At 49.5% G+C, this 24,057-nt stretch overlaps 3 protein-coding genes and 1 long non-coding RNA gene across 4 annotated transcripts in view; 3 read left to right on the plus strand and 1 right to left on the minus strand.

Moving 5' to 3' along the window:
• The window catches only part of Exoc6 (exocyst complex component 6), a 128,503-nt gene extending 123,549 nt beyond the window's left edge, over positions 1-4,954 (plus strand). Inside the window, exons 21-22 of the mRNA XM_021151208.2 lie at positions 2,535-2,647; positions 3,757-4,954. Of these exons, the coding sequence (XP_021006867.1) occupies positions 2,535-2,647; positions 3,757-3,889 (246 nt within the window). The 3' untranslated portion in view covers positions 3,890-4,954. The remainder of the gene's footprint in view (positions 1-2,534; positions 2,648-3,756) is intronic.
• A 716-nt stretch (positions 4,955-5,670) lies between these two features.
• LOC115029998 lies at positions 5,671-18,517 on the minus strand. Its single transcript, XR_003835594.1, has 4 exons — positions 17,972-18,517; positions 14,462-14,553; positions 12,910-14,301; positions 5,671-5,681 (listed from the first exon to the last, which is right to left on the minus strand). It is a non-coding gene; the product is annotated as an uncharacterized LOC115029998 (long non-coding RNA).
• Positions 6,485-14,254, plus strand: LOC110285854 (cytochrome P450 26C1). Its single transcript, XM_021152312.1, has 6 exons — positions 6,485-6,781; positions 7,304-7,528; positions 7,991-8,266; positions 9,753-9,908; positions 11,549-11,866; positions 13,786-14,254. The coding sequence occupies exons 1-6, from the start codon at positions 6,578-6,580 to the stop codon at positions 14,161-14,163; spliced, it is 1,557 nt and encodes a 518-aa protein (XP_021007971.1). The 5' UTR covers positions 6,485-6,577; the 3' UTR covers positions 14,164-14,254.
• A 111-nt stretch (positions 18,518-18,628) lies between the features above and the next one.
• On the plus strand, positions 18,629-22,361 carry LOC110285520 (cytochrome P450 26A1). Its single transcript, XM_021151751.2, has 7 exons — positions 18,629-18,914; positions 19,108-19,332; positions 19,604-19,894; positions 19,974-20,132; positions 20,718-20,852; positions 21,428-21,580; positions 21,834-22,361. Exons 1-7 carry the CDS (start codon positions 18,726-18,728, stop codon positions 22,173-22,175), a joined length of 1,494 nt encoding a protein of 497 aa, XP_021007410.1. The 5' UTR covers positions 18,629-18,725; the 3' UTR covers positions 22,176-22,361.
• Positions 22,362-24,057: the final 1,696 nt, after the last annotated feature.

Raw genomic sequence — 24,057 nt, forward strand, 5'->3', positions numbered from 1 at the left:
GTGTCCTCACAGTGGATCCTGTGTCCTCACAGTGGATCCTGTGTCCTCACAGTGGATCCTGTGTCCTCACAGTGGATCCTGTGTCTTCACAGTGGGAGTTGGTTTAGTAAATAGGTTCCTTCTTTCTCCTCTGGAGGTGGCAGTTCAGCCTTAAAGAGAAAAAGCCTCATGCACAGATCCCTTCCTCGCCTATCTCCCAAAGGTCCCTTGCTAGTTTCAGCCAGTATAGCGTGGTTACTGTGCATGACCACATTTATGTGTGGAATCACACAGATCAGAAAGAGGATTGATTGTTCCCTGTAGACTGTTCTGACAGCCATGTAGAGACTGTTTGTTAATGGGGTATGTTTTAACAAATACATAAATGGTGTTCTGTTTTTCTTTGTTTGTTTGTTTGTTTGTTTGTTTTTATATTTTTGAGACAAGGTTTCTCGGAGATCCCTAGTTGCCCTGGAACTCACTCTGTAGACCAGGCTGGCCTTGAACTCAAGAGATCTGTTTGCCTCTGCCTCTCAGGTGCTAGGATTAAACGCGTGTACCGACAGCAGCCGTAAATGTTATTTTTAACTCTAATACTAATGTCCACTGTAGAATATTATAGCAATAAAGAAAATAAGTTATTTGTAACCTCTCAATAAAAGTAGCTGTTCTTAACATACTTAAACTTTTTTTCATTTATAGTATTTTCTGTAGTTAAGTAGCATCATAAGCCATTTAAATTCTATGTAAATCATTTTATTAAGCATGTGATAGTCACTAAAAAGTTCTACTGCATGGTTTTACCGCTTTATATATATATTTTTTTCTTGTAATGCACACTAGGCACACGTTTCTTGATATTGACATTTAAATTACTTTAATTTTGTCTGTAATCTAACAAAATATTGGAGTTGACTATCTCTGGGCATAACTTTTTGTCCACCTTTATTATTTTTCCCATAATTCCTCTCCTGTAAGTATGATTACTCATTGAAGTAGAATGGATATTTTGGTTCTTAAACCTGTTGCAGAATAATAGTCTGTCAATCACACCATCACTATCTGAGTATATGAAGTTAATGCGCCTTGGGGAAATATAGGAAAATGTATGTTACCAAATAGCAATAAAAATATGAACATATTCTCTTTCCACTTCTAGACAGTATCCTTTTTATATTGTTTCATTAGCATTTTTATAACAGGGCTTCAACTTCTGTGATAGCTTCTGAATGTTTTCTTGACTGAAAATGAACCGAGTGACCATTAGTCATTAATATTTTCATTATTGGGGGAGTAGAGAGCGGGCTCAGTGGTTAAGAAAATGCCTTGTGTTACAAAGGACCTGGGTTCAATTCCCAGCACCCACGTTGAAGCGCATCACCTCTGGGCACCAGGCACACATACAGGTGGTGCATATGCATATGTACAGGCCAAACACTCTTACACATACGATAATAAAAATAAATCTAGGGAATTTTAAAAGGCACATTTTTCACCATTTACAAGGGTCTGTCTGTATAGCAGTTGCAAATTGATGAAGAAAAATAAGGGTCAAACAAGTCCCTTGCCCTCTCAGGAAAAGTTGTTTTTTCCTAATCTTCCTTTGGGTGGCTTTAATCACCTTAAAAGTTTTTATTCCTCTTAGAGTGACTGACTCCACACACACATCCTGTGAGTAAACATTAATGCTTCCTTCATGTAAGAGCAAAACCAATAGAACCATTATTTATCAAGTATGTTTTTAAAAAAGGAATATTAAAACTCAGGAGATGGTAAGTTAAGCATCAGGCTTTCTGCGGGAGCTCAGGCTCGGAGGGATAGGAAGTTGGCTTTAAATGGCTTAAAGGGTTAGGGCTTAAAGGTGGATAAGGACTTTGATGCTTTCTGTTGGCCTCGCATGGCTTTTAAAAGATTATAACAATATTTGACGATGATTCTAAGTGGAGTTTATACAGCAGATAGTCAGTTTTGAGACGGCACAGAACACAGATGTCTTTTGTTGTTGTTTGTTTATACAAAATGATTAGCTAAAGTTACCAGGTGGGACCCAGGTCTCATCCCGGTTCTGAGATCTGTCACCCAGGAGAATCCAGCAGAGGTTGTTTAATGCACTTAATTGAGATTAACTGAGCTTTTGCTTTAAATTACTTTAGGAAAGTCTGGCTGCAAACAGCTTCTTTGAAAGGTAAACACAGCTCTAAGAACTCCAGTTCCATGTACAGGTGGCACGAGCCTTACCTGTAGCCTGGACACCCAGTAGGGTACAAAGACAAAGCAGGCGCCGATGTGACTTCCAGACAGTTTCATTTACAGTTGTGTGAAAATGCCATAAATTGTTAGGACAGCAACCACTGACAATTTTGGCAATTCCAAAATGAAAAAGAAAAAAATGAATACTATTTTGGTTGTAAAGGATACTCATTATGTTCTTAAAACAAATTTCATTATTTTATTGTAAAAAGGAAAACGATGTGAAAATGAACCAAGAAGCGTATTCTTGATTTATGTGAGTGAACGTCCAAAATCCAACATGCTATTTTCATCCTCTTCCTCAGCTCCTTGACCTGTTTATGGTTTGGGATTGGTCTACTTACCTGGCTGACTACGGACAGCCGGCTTCCAAGTACCTCCGAGTGAACCCGCACGCGGCCCTCACTCTTTTGGAGAAGTGAGTATGTTCTCAAAACACTTCCTTCGTTTTTATTTTGGATAGCATTTTACACAAGTTATAAAGCTCAGTTAAGCCAAATGTGATGGCATGTGCCAGTAATCCCAGTCCTGAGGCAGGAGGATCATGAGTTTGAGGGAACTGATGCTATACTGAAAACAGGGAAAGGGGGGAGGGGGAGGGAAGGCAAGAAGCTCAGCCTCTTCTGATCAGAAGATAAATTCCGTTCTTTCCTTTTAGAATCCTTTTGATTATATATGTGAGGAAAATGTTTTTCCTAGTGTATCCTGAAAATCTCAGGCACAGTTTGCTTTATAAATGTGTTAATGGGAGCCTGAAATGTATGGCGCAGCTGTAGAAGCCTTTGTGCTTGGTCCTGAGTTCCTCCCCTCTACTGGAGAGAAAGGGAGATACAGGAATTGGAGCTACTTAAAAATAAAATAAAATAAAATAAAATAGGCCCAAGAATTGAAATGCTTTCTTCAGTGGTATCTCAAATTTTTTGCAGGTAGAGGAATAAAAAACTATATTGTGAAAAATGAGATTACGGTGCAGCTAAACAGTTGCTCTCATTATGTAGCAAACGTTCTCTTCACTCAGTCATATTTTGTTTAAAGTGTAACTACTAAAGTGTGCAGTTTTGTGTTAAAATTATATGTTATTTTCCCAGATTTCAAAATATCTGTGGTTATTTGATTTGAAAAAAATATAAGAAGCTATTCACAATTTACATAAATCTATTTTATAATGTCATGAAATATACTAAGCAAAACCATAACATTTTTAAATCTGTTACTGGCGTTTTCAATGCCACACAGTCCTGCTGTGGATGTGAGCTGAGCCCGTGGAGGGCATCCTGACAAAGCTCATGGCTCGATGTCAGGAAAGCAGCAAGTCTTGGATCCGTGTGCCTAGCGCGAGATCACCACTTCTGTCTCTGAGTCTCTGTGTCACTAAGTTTGGTAGTACTGATTTCAAGCACAGGTTAGTGGTGGATAATTCAGAACATGCTGAAAGAAAGGACAGACAGACTGACAGATGGATGGAAGGAAGGAATCCTAGAGGCAACAGTTTTCTTTTTCTAAGCATCCACGTTTGTGTGTTTGTAGGATGAAGGACACCAACAAGAAGAATAACATATTCGCCCAGTTCCGGAAGAATGACAGAGACAGACAGAAGCTGATAGAGACAGTGGTGAGACAGCTCAGAGGCTTGGTGACTGGTATGTCCCAGCACACATAGACCAGACCCATGCCTGAGTGCTTCTCTGTGGCCAGCACTGGTCGTGAGACATTAACTTGTTTACAGAAGCCAAAAACTGTAGTAGAGGAAAGACACTGATGAGGGCTTAAGCAATGGCAGCAAACATCATTTGTATGGATTTTTAAATGACTGGTTACTGTTTTATATATAAAAATATAACAGCTTTTTTCAATTTTAGAAGAAAAGTCAAAAGTGTAATATATAATCCCAATAAATTGTGTACAAAACTGATTACAAATATTAGAAAAACATGTCTCTGCTTGCATTTTTTTTCTCCTATTTAAGCTTGAAGGAGTTTCTGTTTGTGTGGGTTATAGTTTGGGACACAGCCACTGCTGATAAGGAAATACTGCTGTTATTAGACTTTTAGCTTCTAGCTTCACCTGAGTGTGGCTTACATGGATGGCCCAGGAGTATTAGTTCTGCAGGGTCTGAGAGAGTAAGCACAGAGATCTTGAAAGTTCCTGAAGTCAGGCTCAGGTCTTCAGGACAGTAAATTATTTGTTCTACTTAGATAGGTTAATCATTCTGAAAATGAAGAAGAAGGTTTGGATTCCCTAAAGATGAAGTGTTGTTTTGATCATTGAAGTTAATATTTCTGTCTGTACCTTTTGTAGCTGACCCCATTTTTTAAAGTTTTAGTTTGGTTTAAGTTAAAGAGAAGAAGGCAGTAAAAGGGGCTGATCTGTCAGGTATAGCCTCTTCCTGTTAGACATGTTCTTCCTACAGAATGAAATCACGACAGGGTTCAGGTCAACGCTATTCAGACAGAAGATCTCAGTGCTGTGGAAACAAACTGGATCAACTGAACTCTGAAAACCCACCCAGCACACGTACATTTTCCTTTGGATAAATCACAGTGACACAAATGTGTAAACCTGACCTCTGTTTTCTCGCCATTGTAATCATGCTGAAGTACACCCTTTGCATATTCCGGATTTATGCTTGTAAGATGACCTGACTCTGTAAAATAAGTGTGAAGAGCTATGCTCACATGTCTGGATTTTGTGATAAAATATTAAAAAGGTTGTGAGTTGTTGAAGATGCTCTTTCAGCTATTCGGAGATTCTCATTTCAAGCAGCCTATTAGTCCCTAATTATATGAATGGGCATGACGCAAAAAAAAAACCTATTTGTTCTCTTGACAAAATACTCAAAGTATTTCGCAGTTTTAAATTATTACACGAAGAAATACAATAATTCTTAAGATACAGTGCATTCTGGATATCAGGAGCTGTGCTCGGGCAGCTCTGAAGACTTTGGAATGCTGCTGTTCCTTGCTCTCTGGGTATTTGGGGAACACCCCTGGCTTTGGCTCAGGCATTTGGGGATTTGGAAAGAGGAACTTCCATATCGCCTGGAGCAGACACCCCCCTTGGGCTCCTCTATACTCTTTCCAAAATAACAGGCACCCCACTCGTGCTCTGCACCTCCCCCACCCTCACCTCTAGATTGTGTTAGCTAGCTGGTAGGCGGAAAGGCTTTGCAGCCCAGAGTGGGGCACACAGCCCAAGATGCAAGCTGGAAGGCCTGGGGAGGGGGCTGGATCCAGCGGACTCCAGAGATGGGCAGTGAAAAAGAAGCCAGAAATTGACTTGGTCCTAAAACCAGAGCCGCACCCAGGTTACGGGCTTCTGGAGTGCTTTGGGTGCCTCCCCTCCCCCGGGAAGCTTGGAAGCAGTGAAATTACCATCTCCTGAAGGATCCCTTATAGTGGGAGTTCGGAGAACTAGGAGCCATCAGAGGGTCTGGGAACTGGATCCCAGCCAGCCTTCTGGAGCGCTAGTGTCACAAGCCACTTTCCCTGAGAGAGACTGAGCAAAGAGGCAAATCCCCGCCTTTAGACCTTGATGTGGTGAACAGCAGAGGTTTGGGGTGGGGTGGGGGTACTCAAGGAGGGGGGAATCAGAGGAGCTAATGGCTCAGAGAGCCAGGCACGCGCGGGATGTCTGCTTCACGTGGGCTTCTCACGCTGGCACTTTGGCGGTGCTAGGTACGCGCACCGCACCGGGAGAATGGAAATTTAAGTGCAAAACAGCAGGACCCGCACGAGGATGTGCATGGGGCTCAGCCCCTCCCCCTCCCGCCCAGATGCCACTCCCTATTTGGATGTCGGTGAACCCGCCACTGCCCACTGCTTCCAATCATTACTCTGAGTGGGACGCTTTAAATATGCGTAGACACGTCATGTTGTATGACCCAGTCCGTAGGGAGGGAGGCAATATCTATATAAACTTGTTGGAGGGTGGAGGGAGAAGGGTTAACGGAGGTAAGGAGGGAAGGCAGTGGGCAGGGGTCTGCAGCCCTGCAGCAACAGTAGCTGGCAGTGCCTGGTGAATTGTTTCTCCCAGCCTCTATCTAGGAGCGCTGGGCCCAGAAGGTGGGAAATGGCCCAATTTGGATGCGGTGACTCTTTTTAACTGACATCCGGAGAAATGCCCTGAGTCTTCAGCCTCAAGGAAGGCACATTCTCTAATCGCTCAGGGTTAGTACTGCCTTCCTCTGAAAGTCTTGTTTTAAGAGCGGTAGCTTTGAATTTAATATTATCTCTGGCTTGGCCCCTAATCCTGGGCCTTTTCTGTACTGTGCAGGTGAGCTCTGCAACAGTTCTTGAGCCCCCTGCCTTCCCAGTGGCCTAGCTCACCCCCTCAACCCTGCAGTCCCACCATGATTTCCTGGGGGCTGAGCTGTTTGTCCGTGCTGGGGGCTGCCGGCACCGCTCTCCTGTGTGCGGGTCTGCTGCTGGGCCTGGCCCAACAACTCTGGACCCTCCGCTGGACTCTGAGCCGGGATTGGGCCTCCACCTTGCCCCTACCCAAGGGCTCCATGGGTTGGCCATTCTTCGGTGAAACGCTGCACTGGTTGGTACAGGTGAGTGGTTTTATCATGAAGCAATGCCCCTTTCCTGCATCTTCCATTATGCACTCTTGGTTCTCAGGGCATCTCATAAGATTCCTTACCCAAGAATCCGGGGATTTTGCAAACCCGACTCGCCATTGCCTAGCTGTTCTGTTCCTTCTAAGAGACCCCATGTCACCGAGTTTTATGCTCATTTTAAACTCTTTTGATTACAACTGGGTTGTAAACCAGGGGCATAGGGAGGGGGTTGAGGAATGTGGTACCCATATCTTGCAAGCATAGACTAAAAAGCCAAGCCACATTTCAGCCATGCATCCTTGGGCACTCAGATTTCCTGTCTACGCCTGTATCTCACCTCACCAGTGGACTTCTACAATCCCATCGAGTAGCTGAGAGGACGGTTGGAGATCTTGTTTTGTAACTAATGTGACAGCCTAGGACTAGAGAGTCGTTAGGAAGAGGCAGTTGGGATGTCTGGGACAGATCTCCAGCCCTGCTGACCCAGAGACCCTTCAAGCTCTGCCTTGTTTGCAGGGCTCTCGTTTCCACAGTTCCCGCCGCGAGCGCTACGGGACAGTGTTTAAGACGCACCTTCTGGGCAGGCCAGTGATCCGGGTGAGCGGCGCTGAGAACGTGCGCACCATCCTGCTGGGCGAGCACCGCCTGGTGCGTAGCCAGTGGCCTCAGAGCGCGCATATTCTACTAGGGTCACACACGCTCCTTGGCGCGGTTGGCGAGCCCCATCGGCAACGGCGTAAGGTGAGGAGAAAACCAAAGCATCTTAAAAGATCCATGGACCTTGGGCTCCTGCTGTGAGCCAGGCCAGGGCCTGGCGTTCCACATATACTGAGCACTTGACCAGGGTCCGGGCCTAAGGAACAGGTGGCCCGCAATAAGTCTCCTTACATTTCCGGGTTTTGAATTGTAAAGCCAAGTCAAGGTTAACAAGTCCTTTATTTCAGATCTTATGTGACTTGCCAGCAGCTTTGGGGATTCAGATTTAAGAGGGTTCAGGGAAGACTGTGGAGCAGCTAGCAGCATTTGGAGCCTAGTGGATGGGAGGGACTCTGTACATCAAAGTGGTATAGAAACCACGCCAACAAGTTTAGGCCTGTGCAGCTCAGTAAAGAGGAAGAAGGGACTGGACTTTGCCTTCAGGCTGCGGAGTCGCACAGCACAAGAGGCCAGCCTTCCCTGCGCTGATCCGCGCGCTCCCTACAGGTCCTGGCGCGCGTGTTCAGCCGCTCCGCTCTGGAGCAATTCGTGCCACGCCTGCAGGGGGCGCTGCGGCGAGAGGTACGCTCCTGGTGCGCCGCCCAACGACCGGTGGCTGTTTACCAGGCGGCCAAAGCACTCACCTTCCGCATGGCCGCGCGCATCCTGCTGGGTCTGCAGCTGGAAGAAACGCGATGCACCGAGCTGGCCCAGACCTTTGAGCAGCTGGTGGAGAACCTCTTCTCACTGCCCTTGGACGTACCGTTCAGCGGTCTGCGCAAGGTAATGCCGCCCCAGACCTTAGCCCAAGGCTCCAGAGGGTCTCCCAAACCAGACAGTGTCCCTTGGACAGAGGGCGTGGTCCAGCGTGCGGTGGTGGGTGGTGGGTGGTGGGGACCAGGGCTGCATCTCTTCGGACTCTCTGTGTGACTCGGGGCAGGCCACACAGCCTTTATGGGATGCTCCTGACTCCCGCCCTCGAGCCAGTGTAGCCTTCTTGAGTTTGAGTCTCAGAGGCAAGCATCCCGGCAGGCGGTTTGTCCTTTCTCAGAGTGGTGCCTCACAGCAACCTCCCCATCACCCTTTGGAAGGTTGGCGCTGCGGAGTGCGCGGGAGTGGGAGGGCGGTAGACGAAGCCCGGCGCCGGCTCTAGTCTTGAGGGATGGGTGTCGGCTCTGAGCCCGCGCCCTGGGCCTGCTGGTTTCCGGATCAGAAAAGGGAGACCTTTTCGGAGTCATGGGCGGGGTCCCAGAGCTAAAGGAAGCTGGGTCTTGCCTTCTTTCTCCCTTTGCCCTAGAGCGTTCAGTCGCTTGAATAAAAATAATACATCTGAAAAGGAACCTGAGTGTGCATTGGTCACCTTGCGGTACGTTTCCTGGTTTGGTCCTTGCAACCTGCAAGTGTTACCCTCCTTTTATTGACAAGCAGGCCTCCTTGAAGTCAGGCGCGCATGACAAGCAAGAACACAGTCAAGATTTGAACAAGATACTTCTGGCTACAAACTCAAGTGTTCTGTTTCAATGCTTCCCCCAGGGGAATGTTTTGGCTGGGCTTGCTTCCTGAACTCTGGAGAACCGTCCCTGCCCTCTTTGCCCAATCCCTGACAGAAGCTAACCGTTTAGAACAGACGATAGTGTCCTCAGTGGAGTTTTTCAGGTGCCCCTTAGCACTGATGCTCACTGCCTTATCTTGAGTCTGGTTCGAGGAAAGGGTAATGGTTGGCTGGACCTTGATGGTTCTGTGTCAGGTACGGGCACTGGAAGTGGTGGAAGGGAACAAGTGCTTGACCGCTCAGCGCTTTATGTTCTGCCCTCTAGGTGACAGCAGCTGCCTTGCCAGAGGGGGCTGGTGATGATTATCGTGGCAGTGATGTTTGTAGACAGTAGACAAATCTATGACCACCTATTGAGCCATGCCTACCATGTATTAGGTGCACAGCTTAAGAGTAACACCAGGATCTAGGCCGCCCTTCCTAATGCTTCGATCCTTTAGTCCTAATGTTGTGGTAACCCACAACTATAAAATGATTTTTGTCGCTACTCAGTAGCAGTAATTTTGCTACTGTTTTGAACTGTAAATGAGAATATCTGTGTTTTCTGATGGTCTCAGGGACCATCAGAATCTTTTCACCACTGGGAAAAGATCATCCACTCCCTCAAAGGGGTTTCGACCCACAGACTGAGAAACGCTGCTCTGGGTGGATGTAGTAGTCAAGTCTGCCCCCTCTCCAGCCTTCCTACCCCAACTGCCCTCTCTCCCTGTACATCAGGGCATCCGGGCCAGGGACCAGTTGTATGAGCACCTGGATGAGGCCGTCGCTGAGAAGCTCCGGGAGGAACAGACAGCAGAGCCAGGTGATGCCCTGCTCTTGATTATTAACAGCGCTAGGGAGCTGGGCCAAGAGCCCTCAGTGCAAGAGCTGAAGGTAGGTGATCTGAGGCCGGCCGCTCCTCCCTCCCCCGACTCTCCTTCCTCAGAAACCACACACACAGTCCATTCCCAGTGATATCCTGCTTCACACCACGTAGAGGCACAGACATACCTTAGGATGACAAAGAAGGGTTCCAGCCATGACTCTACCACACCTGCCATCTGTGAAGCCTTGGACTGTAGCCCTTCTTCCAGGAGCATCAAATTCTAAGTCTGGCCCTACACGGTCTGGATCTAGACAGCTTGCCTCTTGGCCCCTCCTATATCCTATCTCTCAAAGCATGCCTTTGCCATCCTCCTACCTGTGCAGTGTGATCTTTTCCCTCTCTGAACTTTCAAGCTCGTGATCAAACTGCTCATCCTCAAAGCGACATCTTTTCCTTGCCAAATCAGCACTCCCATTTTTTTTTTTTAATAAGCCACCCTGAGACTCGGCACCTTAGCACCTGACACCTGCCCATTTTGCCCTTGCTGCAAAGCCTCCTGGAGAATTGGGATTCCTTCCCATGTAGGTAGAGTGTGTGTGGTGGAGGGCAGGAGGGCCCTGCTTCAGAAGTCAAGACACGGTAAGAGGGCCAGAGACATTTAGAAACATGAAGACTGCAGTCTCCTATGAGTCACTGTCATGTGCTCTCTGGCTTCAGTTTCCCCTTCTTCCACTAAACCACTAAAAATTAGGAGCCCAGCTTTCTCCTCCGAGAATGGAAGTATTAATCTCTCCTCTTGATGGGTGTGAGTTCAGAAGCAACAAAGGGTTTAGGAGAAAATGAGCAATAGATTTTGAGTCCTGGGGACCCAAGTATCCAAGACAGTGCCAGGCTATGAAGGGACACAGTGAAGAAAGAAGTGAGTAGTTTGCCTTTTGACAGAACTTGAGAGTAACAAGGCTCAGTAGAAGGGACCCATTGGCCAGGCTGAACAGAGAGGATATCTGGCTCTGGGGTCTCTATCTCAGTTTCCTTTTGTCCAAGGTAGAACCAGCTGTTAGCCTCGAACCAGGTCAGTATTCACTGCACAAAGATTATTATGTACCCGCTCAATGCCAGAGTCTGTGCCAGGATGCAGAATAGCTGCATTATTTAAGCCCTAGGGTGGGTGGTGTGCATTCACCCTGCGGTCGATGAAAACAGCTTGCGGGCATAAACACGGGTGCTACCCTGAAGGGCAGGCTAAGGCAGGTGATGGGGCCTGTGGAATATCCTTCAGCAAAACAGGGCAGAAAGGGTAAGCAAGAAGGTGAAGAACCTGGCACTGGAGCAAGGCTGGTGCTGGAGAAACAGAGGGAAGGAGGGAAGAAGACCGACCACCTCAGACTCACGGCTGGAATTACTAGTTCTAGGGACTTGGAGTGCTTTCCAGAGCAGTAATTGTTCCCCATGGGGTGAAGGTGAGAATCTAACGAAGATTAAGCACAGAATAATATCCCTGTATCACTGAGAACTCGTCCAAAGTGGGTGTATATAGTTGCCTATCGCTCAACAGGACTTTCCCAAGATATAGTCCTGAGCTTTAACCAATTTTGGAGCCATGAGCATAGCCTCCAGGGCAGAACATCAAGGCACTAGTCTGAGCACAAGAGATATATTTGGACGCTTTATACCTTCACGGTAGGTTCAGAACCTCTCTGTCTTGCAGGAGTTGGCTGTAGAGCTCCTCTTTGCGGCCTTTTTCACCACAGCCAGCGCCAGCACATCCCTCATCCTGCTGCTTCTGCAGCACCCAGCAGCCATCACCAAAATCCAGCAGGAGCTGTCAGCGCAGGGCCTGGGGCGCGCGTGCAGTTGCACGCCCAGAACCTCAGGATCGCCACTGGACTGCGGTTGTGAGCCGGACCTTAGCCTGGCCATGCTGGGCCGTTTGCGCTACGTCGACTGCGTAGTCAAGGAGGTGCTGCGCCTCCTACCGCCGGTGTCCGGGGGCTACCGCACTGCGCTGCGCACCTTTGAACTGGACGTAAGTGCGCCGCACCGCGGGCCTCTAGATGCTTGCAGCCGCGCTGGGATGGGAAGAGGGCAGGAGGAATTAGTGCAGAGATCTTTCCCCTGCCAGGGCCTCAACTTTCTCTCCTTTAAAATGGGTTTGAGCCCTATTCTATTTCCTGGACTCTTTCTTCCTCAGAGACCAGTAGACACATGCAAAGTCTCTTTCCTGAAGAGCTGGTAAGGCTAGCAGTTTTATATCCTTTAGCTTTTGTCAGTGATCCAGCTAGGTCAATTCAATTAGACCTGAGTTTTAGAACGCAAACATTTTTCTCTGAGCTGCCCTTCTCCAGTATGTGCTGGAAGGCAAAGGCGGTGCCCTACTTCTCTCATTTCTTCACAAGACTAAATAGCCACTCATTGTCACCTGTCCAGGGCTCAGGCTTAGGGTACATTCCTGGGAAATGCAACAGCCTTAATACAAAGAACAACATCTTAATGGTTTCTTCATCTGGCTGCCCTTGGTTGAACAAGGTTAAGAACCAGGCCCGACTACATCTCAGAATAACCTCAGGCAGTTCTTTCTTTACTGTGGGTCTCAGTTTATCTTTTGGGAGGAAGTTGGTTTGGTTTTTCCAGCTCTGATCCTCCATATGAGGTGGGGGTGTTTGATGAATTGGTAACGTTGAGGTCTAGGGAATTCACACAGCAGAACTTGAGGGCCTCTGCCTGAAGAGATTTGCTGCAGGATCCGAGGAAAGTGTGTGTGTGTGTGTGTGTGTGTGTGTGTGTGTGTGTGTGTAGGTGGGTGGGTGGGTGTCATTGAAGAGAAGCGATTATGCCGGCCCACAGAGAGTTTCATGTGTGTGTGTGGGGGGGACCAAGACCATGGAGTGAAGCAGGGAGAGAGCTCTCTCAGCTCTCTTGTGTTGGATGATACCAGATAAAGGGATGAACTGCCCAGAAGAGGAACTGCCCAGTCTAAGGCTGTACTGAGAAGTGACTTGGATGCTTACACTTGATGCTGCAGGGTTGATGTGCCCAGGAAACCAGAAGAGAAACAGAGGATCAGACAACTTCCAGGGCAGTAGATGGGCGCACAGGGAAGGTCCCACTCACTACCCTCTGTCCTGCAGATGGGGAGACTGAGAGCGAGGAGAGAATATCCCTAGTGAGAGCTTGAGTAGTGATGAAATGGCAATCTTTTGAGGGACAGGTGGCATTATAGTTCAGGAATTGAAGAGGCAACAAGCAGTGCAGGCGGGGGTGGAGGGTGGGGTGGGGAATGTAGGTCAGTGGCAGGAGCCCATCCTAGCTGGAATGCCCCCCCCCCGAGTTTGCCACACCCAGCAGGGGGTAATGGAGGAGGGAGGATGGTTAAAAGGACTGAGGGTGGGGGTGGGCAAGGACGGTGTGCATCCCCTTAAAGTAGTAACCATAAGGTAGTATAAGAGTCCAGAGGTGAGCGAGAAGGTGGGAAAGTCTTGAGTTAAATGCAAAGATTTTTATAATTGAACTGTCCCAGAGGTATGGCGATTCTCAGTCATTTGTCTGGGCTGTTTCAGCTCAGACAGCTGGTAGCTACATTCTTACAATGTTAGTCTACTGTGTTAGAAGAAAACAGGAACAGAAAGCCAACAAACTCATAAGTAATTTTCGATCTCATGGGTACTACTAATGCGTGCCAACCTCTTAAAATTCCCTCAACAACGTGCCCATTTTTTTTATTCTTACTTTTCCCAACTAAGAAATGGGGGGCTGGGAGGAAGCAGTCCAAGAACTTACAGCTCACCAGTGAAGGCGCCAAGGAGATTCTGCAATCTTCTGGCTTCAGGATTAATCACAGGCCCCTGGAGGTTTATTTGGCGCTCCTGGGGTGAGGCGCGCGGGGCGGGGTAGGCTCCAGCCATTTCCCTGTGCTTAGCGATCAACACGGGCCCCCTCACTTCGCAGGGTTACCAGATCCCCAAGGGCTGGAGCGTGATGTATAGCATCCGAGACACGCATGAGACAGCCGCAGTGTACCGTAGCCCGCCCGAGGGCTTCGATCCGGAGCGCTTTGGCGTGGAGAGTGGAGACGCGCGGGGCTCCGGTGGCCGCTTTCATTACATCCCGTTCGGCGGCGGCGCGCGCAGCTGCCTGGGGCAGGAGCTAGCGCAGGCGGTGCTGCAACTGCTCGCTGTCGAGCTGGTGCGCACCGCGCGCTGGGAGCTGGCCACACCTGCCTTCCCCGTAATGCAGACGGTGCCCATCGTGCACCCGGTGGACGGGCTGCTGCTCTTTTTCCATCCTCTTCCGACTTCGGGTGCGGGAGATGGGTTACCCTTCTGATTCGCTGCTTCTCTAGCCTTGGCTCGCCCGGGAGCTGATGCGTACACACCGGCCAATCTTCAGAGCCCTAGGTCCTCATCGCGCATATATTCATCGAGTCACAGGTTTAACAAATGCTTACCGGACAGCTCTGCTAGACTGAAAGTAGTAGAATGAGCCACAGACACTGCAGTGGAGAAGCGCTGGGCTTGGGGAAAGAGATCAGGTGGCATGCCCCACACCGCAGGCACGTCCCAAGATCTAAAAGCAGCAAGCGACTGGAGAGAACCTATTTCCACTATATGAAACCTGGCTTCACCTTATTGTGGCAAGTCCGCAGGGAGTTCAGATTGGGGCCCTGGCAGCGGGCGGCAGCAGTAGTGATGGTGGTAGTTAGGTGTTTGTATCAAACTAGAAGAGAATTTGCAACTTTTTAGAGTTAGCAGAGATACCAGGATGGTTACCTGATGTTCGTCCAAGAGATACCAAGAGGGCCCCGGAGCTTCTACTGGCTCAACACTAGCAGATTCGACTAGAACCTTTTGAAAAGGAAAATTCCTACTTCATGAAATTATTTAATATCCTCATTTATATAGAAGATGCTATGTTCTCTGGAGATGTCTCTAAGTCTGGTTCATGTGAGGTTGAGACATAATCCCCTTCATGGGAGAATTGAGATAAACAGGAGATTGGAGATATTTGTACCAAAATAGGAAGGCCAAGAAGTAGCATTTCCTACCAGCCGCTGAGCAAGGAGGTTAGCGCTCAGTTAGGCAGCTATTCCCCGTGTGATAACCAAGAGTAGAGTGGATGGGCTACAAAGACATCCCTGAAGGACATACTGTAGCCTATACCCAGAGGGTCTAGAAGTTGAGCAGCCTCAGTCCTGTGCTTCCCCCTGGACCACAGATGTGGATGCTGGGTGTTGGAGCATCTCTGCACTGTCTGATTGCAGAGCTCTTCTGCTTACTGCTTCACTCCCCTCACTGTTAAGTGAGGCGAGACCAATGAGCCCCTGCTGACCTGCACTGTCTTCCATCACTCAATCCCCCTGCCCCACCTTTGAGCCCATGTCACCTGTGGAACTCAGCCCTTTTGCTTTCCATAGCTATCCCTAGTCTAAAGGACTGTTTGGCCTTTCCAATCCAAAGGGTCCCACCACTGCTTAAATCAAAGCCACTATCATCTGCCTTCATTCCCCAAAGCCCACTTTAATCTGTCATTCACATTCCCATGCTGCTAGGCAAGAGGACATAACCGGCGAGCCAGGGAAGCTGTCACTAGCCTAGGCTGACCCTGTAGGAGGAAACTGGTGGCCTCCTGACCTTATACTTGAAGGCAAGTGGGGTTAACACCACTATAACCCCTATACAGGACAGTTAGTAAGCCACAGCTGGTCAGAGTAGAGGCCAGCTTGAGCTCTGCAGGCACCAGAGGGAACAAAGGTATCATGGTGCAGGCCTACAACCTTGAGCATCCCAGAAGCCTGGACCTGGATGAGGAGGTCAAAAGGCCCCACTTTCAGGTTGATTCTGATTTGGGGTGGGAGGGCGGGGGAATTAGGGTGGTACCTTTCAGAAGCCAGGGCAAACTGGTTCAAAGAGACTTGTTTGCTTGCTTTGGGGTCTGGACCACCTATAAGCACGTGGAAGTGGCTCTGATTTTCCTCTCATTTTCCATAGCTGCTAATATCAATGCCATTGATATCAAGGAATTGGTATGTAGGCTCCTGGTTTAGTAACTCCCAAGTTTGTAGGGAAAGAGCAGATGTAGTTCTTGCTACTTGGACTTCTGCCGCTCACACGAAGAGGCAGACAGTGAATTAACCAGCAACACAAAGCCAAAAACCAACCAACCAAGCAAACATACGAAAACCACTGGGAACCGCCCAGTGGAGAAAAGCAGAGAGAGATGAAAAAGCAACAAAACCCTTCCACGAAGCGCGCCTCCGACCTGAATTCCAACGGTTGGGCAAGGAAACCGGTCTGAGGTGACATTGGCAGGGATCAGGCACGTTGGCCTGGGTTCCCAGCCAGCGCTGGGAACAGCAGCAGGTATGGAACACAGAGACCAGAGAGAAAGCTAGAGGGCTGAAGAGAAAGAAAGCCCAGGAGCTCACGCGGGCCACCTGTTTGCTGCGATCCATGTCCACTAGCAAAAACAAAACAGCAGAGACAACCAGCACGAGAAACCCGACCCCCACAGCTCTGGTCCCTTAGTAATAGGAAAACCCACCAACGATTTGGTTCCCAATGAGCCAACCTTCCTTCCCCACCGACCACCACCCAATAAACTTTGGTGAAGTTCCTGGATCAAGTTCTTATTGGGCTGGTAGTTTATGGACCTCCCTCGCCCTTGGAGATTTAAAATGATCTTACACTCTAACATTTAATGTTTTTCTACCAGGCGGCCCGCGGATCTTGATAGCCAGTTAGATTTCGTATGTATTTTTTAAGTATTGTTTTTTTTTCCTTGTGGCCATTTCCAGAGTGCTAGCTAGCCCGGCTCATGTTGTAAACAGGCACAGGCTGAACTTGGTGGGGTGACCCGGCAGAGTTCACTGAGATGTCACGGTCCGGCCTGCAGGGGTCACAGGCGGGTCAGGCTAAAGGATTGGGAATGGGCCCCAGGTCACGCCCCCGCTGGCCTGGCCGGGTTTGCACACCGGCCGGAGGCGCTCTCCAGAAAGGGGCGGACCGAAGTTTCTGAGAATTACCCCCAGCACAATTCGTCCGCGTTCCTGCCGGTGCCAGAAATCGGTTCGCATTCTTTACAGTAACCAAATCATTACAAGATATGACAGTGGCAGCGCCCGCCTTCCCAGAGCCTCTGAAAAGCTGGTTAGAGATAGTTATGGGGAACCACTGAGTCCCCGAAATACAACCCATGGGCATCCCGGCTTAGAAAGTTGCTAAGTTTGTGCTGCCCGCACGACCTTTGAGGTCATTTTATGACACCCCCAACTCCAGGGGGACGTTTAGGAACCACCGCAGGAGGCCACATATTGAACAGCTTTCAAAAAGCAAGTTTTTCATCTCCAATGGACTCTTCCCAAGGGCTGCGGGTGTGTTTTCGCTAGAGCCCATGTTCAGTTCTAAACAAACACACGTCATTCTGTTAGTTTTCCGCGCCACTGGTGCATTCAGTGCCCAAACCAAGGCAATGTGTGGCGCTGACTGGCCAAAGCTTTGTGGCGGGAGGACATGGGAGTGTGTGTGTGTGTGTGTGTGCGCGCGCGCGTGTGCACCACGCAGTTCCCTTGTGCCCGTTAGTTATTGACTGAAGGAGCTGACGATTGAAGTTCCACAGTCAATCCCCAGTGGATTCCCATAACGTTCCCAATGGCCTGTGGCAGAAGCATAGGTCCGAACAACCCTCTTACCAGGCTCCGTGGCTTTACAGTGGATGGGATCTGGGAGAGTAGAGGGAAGGTTCTAGAACCATGAAACCAGACTACCCTATTTAGCGAACTCACAGCTGCCTTGTGATGTAGATGAAGTGGAAACGATCAACTTTGTCCTAAGAGAAACAGCCTGGGGACTCATCCAAGATACAGGCGAGCCAAGGTGGAAAGGGACTCCTGGGTTTCCTCCTTGTCTTCCTCCCCATATCTGCCTGGACTGGGGGGTCCTCTTCCCGGCCGCTTGGGCTGGGGTTGCAAGCCCCAGGGCTATAGGAATTGGGCCGGCTTGGCGGTATTACTACAGTGGAGGTTGACTTTAGAGCCTCTGGTCTCCTTAGTACCCCACCAGGGCTTAGAGAAGGGAATCAGGCATGTGCAAAGCATGTGCAAGGCTGCACCTGGGGTCCCAGAGACCTGGAGGCTTACTTGCTTTGAACTCGAAAGCAGGATTTTCCAAGGCTTCATGCGCTGGCTCGCCTGTGGGGCCCTGGAAAGCTAGCGTCCAACGATCCGCCAGTCATACTTGACCTCCGAGACCGGCTGGGATCCTCCCCCTGGGATCTTCTTGGGATCCTCCCAGATCAGGAAGCGTTTGGAATCTCATTTACTCAACCGGTGGGTCAAGTCCATTGAACGATGATTCTTGAACGCGCTTTCCAAGCCAATGGAAAAGAGCCCACGAGGCGCCTGTAAATGGAGAGCTGGGACGGCTTCGGGCTCGGGCAGCTGGTTCGACCCGGCTCGAGGGACATCAGAGAGACAGCTAGGAAACCCAGGACTCCAAATTCCCGCTTCTTGGAACCCCGATCCACAACCCACTCCCTCCGCCTCCCCCCACCCCGCCCGAAGCCGCACCGTGGTAACTCGGAGCTCTGCACACCTAAGGACAAGGAAGGAGGTGTTCCTAGTCCCGCACCCCCAGGAGGCGCGCTCAGAGGGAAGCCGCCAGTGCGCCGCCTCTGCCTCGGCGCGGAACAAACGGTTAAAGATTTTTTGGGCAGCGCCTCGAGGGGGGAGGAGCCAGGGGCCCGATCCGCAATTAAAGATGAACTTTGGGTGAACTAATTTGTCTGACCAAGGTAACGTGGGCAGTAACCTGGGCGGCCTTATAAAGAGGGCGCGCGGCGGGGTTCGGAGCGAGGGCGGCGGCGGCAGGTGGCGCGGGAGGCTGAAGCGTGCCATGGGGTTCCCGGCGCTGCTGGCCAGTGCGCTCTGCACCTTCGTGCTGCCGCTGCTGCTCTTCCTGGCGGCGCTCAAGCTCTGGGACCTGTACTGTGTGAGCAGCCGCGATCGCAGCTGCGCCCTCCCCTTGCCCCCCGGTACCATGGGCTTCCCCTTCTTTGGGGAAACATTGCAGATGGTGCTTCAGGTAAGGGAGCTCGGGAAGGGACCTGACGCTTCCCCCGGAGTCCGCCTCAGCTCTGGGCCTGGGCTGAAGGTGGGATAAGTGTCCTCGCGAGGGAGGCGACCACGGCTTGGAAGAGGGGCTAGACGGAGACCAGATGCTCCCCGGCGCCCCCCTCATGCGGGTTGCGGGTCTCTCTCCTCCACCTCCCTCTCAGCGGAGGAAGTTTCTGCAGATGAAGCGCAGGAAATACGGCTTCATCTACAAGACGCATCTGTTTGGGCGGCCCACGGTGCGGGTGATGGGCGCGGATAATGTGCGGCGCATCTTGCTGGGAGAGCACCGGTTGGTGTCGGTGCACTGGCCCGCGTCGGTGCGCACCATCCTGGGCGCTGGCTGCCTCTCCAACCTGCACGATTCCTCGCACAAGCAGCGAAAGAAGGTGAGGGTGAGCTGGCAACTCCTTGGCTGGCAGGGAGACCTCATCCTATGGCTTGGTTCAGGCAAATAGATGCGGGGCGAGGGCTAGTCCTATGTGGTGGGGACCAGGACCCTCTCTATCTGAGATCCACTTTAGCTTTTCTGCTAGCACGTGCGTTAGTCCTGGAGGGACTGAAATTCTTGAAAGGGTACCCGGAAAGGCGAAGGGGGGACACTGAGGGAAAGTAGAGGATTGTAACGCTCTCTGCTCCCGGGGGGGGGGGGGTGCTCAGGTGATTATGCAGGCCTTCAGCCGCGAGGCACTCCAGTGCTACGTGCCCGTGATCGCTGAGGAAGTCAGCAGTTGTCTGGAGCAGTGGCTAAGCTGCGGCGAGCGCGGCCTCCTGGTCTACCCCGAGGTGAAGCGCCTCATGTTCCGCATCGCCATGCGCATCCTGCTGGGTTGCGAGCCGGGTCCAGCGGGCGGCGGGGAAGACGAGCAGCAGCTCGTAGAGGCTTTCGAGGAGATGACCCGCAATCTCTTCTCTCTCCCCATTGACGTGCCCTTTAGCGGCCTGTACCGGGTAAGGGCGGTTTGCGGAGTCGGAGTAGGGGAACGCAAGCTCGGGCATCCGCTCACCGCCACGCTCTCTCCGCGCTCAGGGCGTGAAGGCGCGGAACCTTATACACGCGCGCATCGAGGAGAACATTCGCGCCAAGATCCGCCGGCTTCAGGCTGCAGAGCAGGATGGGGGTTGCAAGGACGCGTTGCAGCTCCTGATTGAGCACTCGTGGGAGAGGGGAGAGAGGCTGGATATGCAGGTGAGAAGCAATTTCAAAAGGTGCCAAGGGCCGGGGAGTGCCTCTGACTTTCCAGACACACTTTCTGGGGGTCTCCAAAGCCCTGTCAAGGCCCCAGCTACTTCCAAGTGGGCGGCGATGCTAGGTCTAGAGCTTCTCAACCTGTGGGTCGTGACCCCTTCGCGGAGCCAAACAACCCTTTCAGAAGGGTCGCCTAAGAGCAGCTGCATATCCGATATTTACATCACGAAACATACCAGTAGCAAAATTACTTTTATGAAGTAGCAACAAAGACAATTTTATCGTTGGGGGTCACCACAACACGAGGAACCGTATTAAAGGGTGGCATTGGTCTGGAGAGCTGTGGAAGTGGGTGGCTGAGCAATGGGGAAGATCCCAAAGTTCAAAGGGCAAGGCTCATCTACAAAGGTTAAAGCGGAAGAGCAGGATTAAGGGAGTTTTGCGTTTTTGTTTGTGGTCTTTGACTTTCTATGAACAAAGCGTTTTTACCCTTGAAGTCTTCCGTGCAATATTCTCAGGTCAGGTCTTTGTAACAGTGCTGTAAACTGCACTCAGATCTGTATAAACTTCCGTTTTTATCCTTAGGCACTGAAACAATCGTCAACAGAGCTCCTCTTTGGTGGTCATGAAACTACAGCCAGTGCTGCGACATCACTGATCACGTACCTAGGACTCTACCCACATGTCCTCCAGAAAGTTCGAGAAGAGATAAAGAGCAAGGTAGGAGGATTCTAGAGGTTCCCTATTTGCCTAGGACATTCCTCTATTACCCCCCACCCCCCACTGTATATAAGTTTGCTCGATACACCCAGTACTATGACAGTGAAGATCTGAGTGCTAGGTGGGGATTGTGGGAGTGAGACTCCACCTCGTGAATTTAAAAAGGCAGTTGCTTGTACTGGGCTCTCTCTTGGGCAGAATTTGACCCTCTCCTCCTCCTCCTCCTCCTCCTCCTCCTCCTCCACCACCATCACCACCACCACCTTTTGTAGAGCAAGGCTCTCCTTTCCCTGTCCAAGAACATGAATAATGTGGTTAGAGCCAATAGCTGATCAGGGTCGGCAGTGTTGGTGAGGGCTCAGGGTATGGCCCTTTACATACCTGATAAGCAACAGTGTCTGGATGGTGGGTTTAGGCTGAGGAAGTGTGGAAGGGAACGCCATCAACCCGGCTCTTTCCCTTTTATCCTCTCCCATCCAGACACCTTCAGGTTTAGTTAACAGGTGAGTCCTGCTGGGCTGATTTTTTGGGAGTGCCCAGGGATCCATCACTGGCCTTTGTATCTGTTTCCGTAGGGCTTACTTTGCAAGAGCAATCAAGACAACAAGTTAGACATGGAAACGTTGGAACAGCTTAAGTACATTGGGTGTGTCATTAAGGAGACCCTGCGATTGAATCCTCCCGTTCCAGGAGGGTTTCGGGTTGCTCTGAAGACTTTTGAGCTGAATGTGAGTGCACCTCCTGTCTCCCCCACCCCCACCTCTCATCCACGTCCACTCTGCTATGCTGTTGAGCATCACCTGCCCAGAGCAGTGGCTCACTGCCCTTGACAGTGTCCTGCCTCCTATGGTACTGGAAACCAATTTGCCCATTTGCTTGCTCTCCTCTCTTAATGCCACCCATGCTAGTGATGATTTTTTGTTGTTGCAAGCTCAGCGCTGGGATTGTCAGTTCTTAGGAATTCTTTTTTTTTTTAAACAGGGTTACCAGATCCCCAAGGGTTGGAATGTTATTTACAGTATCTGTGACACCCACGATGTGGCAGATATCTTCACTAACAAGGAGGAATTTAATCCCGACCGCTTTATAGTGCCTCATCCAGAGGATGCTTCCCGGTTCAGCTTCATTCCATTTGGAGGAGGCCTTCGGAGCTGTGTAGGCAAAGAGTTTGCCAAAATTCTTCTTAAGATATTTACAGTGGAGCTGGCTAGGCACTGTGATTGGCAGCTTCTAAATGGACCTCCTACAATGAAGACAAGCCCCACTGTGTACCCTGTGGACAATCTCCCTGCAAGATTCACCCACTTCCAGGGAGATATCTGATAGCTATTTCAATTCTTGGACTTATTTGAAGTGTATATTGTTTTTTTTTAAATAGTGTCATGTTGACTTTATTTAATTTCTAAATGTATAGTATGATATTTATGTGTCTCTACTACAGTCCCGTGGTCTTTAAATATTAAGATAATGAATTTGTATGATTTCCCAATAAAGTAAAATGAAAAAGTGCTTCTCGTGCTTTTTAAGATTCTTGTTGGCAAGCTGCCCATGGTGGTACATTGCTGTGATACTAGGACTTGGAAGGTGGAGGCAGGGAGAGCAGGCATTCAAGGCTAGCCTGGGCTACAGAGAATCCTGTCTTAAACAAACACTACAACAAAAAGTCCTGTTAGGGAATCTGACTGGCTCAATGTTTGTACTCTGTGTATTTAAAATGATTTAGAATGAAACCACAGGTCTCTCCCCCATGTCAGAAAATATATATTATTATGTGTATGCTGATCCAAAGGTACCTTTGCAACTTCTTCTAAGGTCGTTGAGACTTCATATTTTGAAATTGTATGGAGGCTAGTTATAGTACATTATTTATTTATTTATTTATTTATTTACATTTTTATGGTGCTGGGGATTGGATCGAAGGCTTCACACCTCTAGGGCAAGCCCTTTGTCACTAAGGCGCTGCCCCTCCCTTTCAGCCCAACGTTAATTCTAGATTCTTTCTCTTTGGTGCTTTTTGGGAGGTAAACCTGGGATGCTGTAGTTATTTGGTGGTGGTTGTTGGTTTTACTCTAGAGAGAAGGCGACTCTGGGAAGGCAACACAGCTGCCGGTGAATCGGTGAATCAGGAAGCATCATCCCAGAGCAACGGGGTCAGCATAGCTAACATTTAAATCAGCATAATGAATCCCTGTCATATGGAGGCAGAACTCCTCTTTGAAGTTGATATTTTAGATAAGACAGAGCCAGCCCCTCTGGTTATGGACAGTTCTTACCCAAAACGAAACAGAGAAGAAAACCACTGGCGTGTCACCTTTCCTTAGAAGGTGCTTCGGGGATCCTTGCTGGGAAAGGCTGGTTTAGATAAGCCGAGCCCAGGCTTTCTTTATTCAAGATGAGGCAGCAGGGGCAGATTTAGCCGGCTGACAGATAAAGTTTTTATCTATCTCTGGCAATAGGGTTGAGTCTGACATGACTGATAAAATGGCCCAGTCCTGACCCTGTGAACCTTGGCTAACCTCCTCGAGAGCGCGGTTTTGTCACAGTTCTGACCCTGGCATGACCACGTTCTGAACGGAAGGCCGAATTCACTCCAGAGAGGTTAGCCACGGTGACTGGCTTATGCAAGCACATTTCCCTGTTTTGAAATGGCACAACCTGCTCGCTGGAACCTCTGACGGCTTGTAGGTTTTGGACTTTAAATTTTTCATTACAATTTGAGAATTTGGCAATGTCACAGGAACCGGGTGGTCTGAAGTAGGTGTTTGAACAGCTTTCGGTCCATAGTTAGACTTGCACAATCTACCTGACTTTAGTGTTTGGGTAGAACATGAGTTGTTTTTGTTGTTGGATACTTCTGCTATTTCAAGAGCTTATTGAGTAACTCACAGTGCTACAACATAAAGAAAGGAGACAAGCGGCCAAAGCTTCAGGACTCTATACTGTGAATATGGAGCCCTTCCTCTGCAGAATGTCTGCCCTAGATCTTTGCAGATAGATTGAGCCAGCCTGGGGTAGGGGTGGAGCATCAACAATCACAGATAACTTATACAAGGTCATTTTAGGGAGGTTTCGACACTATGCACTTTATTGAAGGGTGATTGGCTTTTAACAGCAGTGTCTTTGGTTACTGGAGGACTGTGAATCTCCATGAGCTGAGTTCTGTAGGAAACTCGAGCCATTTTAACATATAACTCAACTTCTTAAA

The sequence above is a fragment of the Mus caroli genome, chromosome 19, assembly GCF_900094665.2.
Source record: "Mus caroli chromosome 19, CAROLI_EIJ_v1.1, whole genome shotgun sequence".
In the NCBI taxonomy this organism is placed as follows: domain Eukaryota; kingdom Metazoa; phylum Chordata; class Mammalia; order Rodentia; family Muridae; genus Mus; species Mus caroli.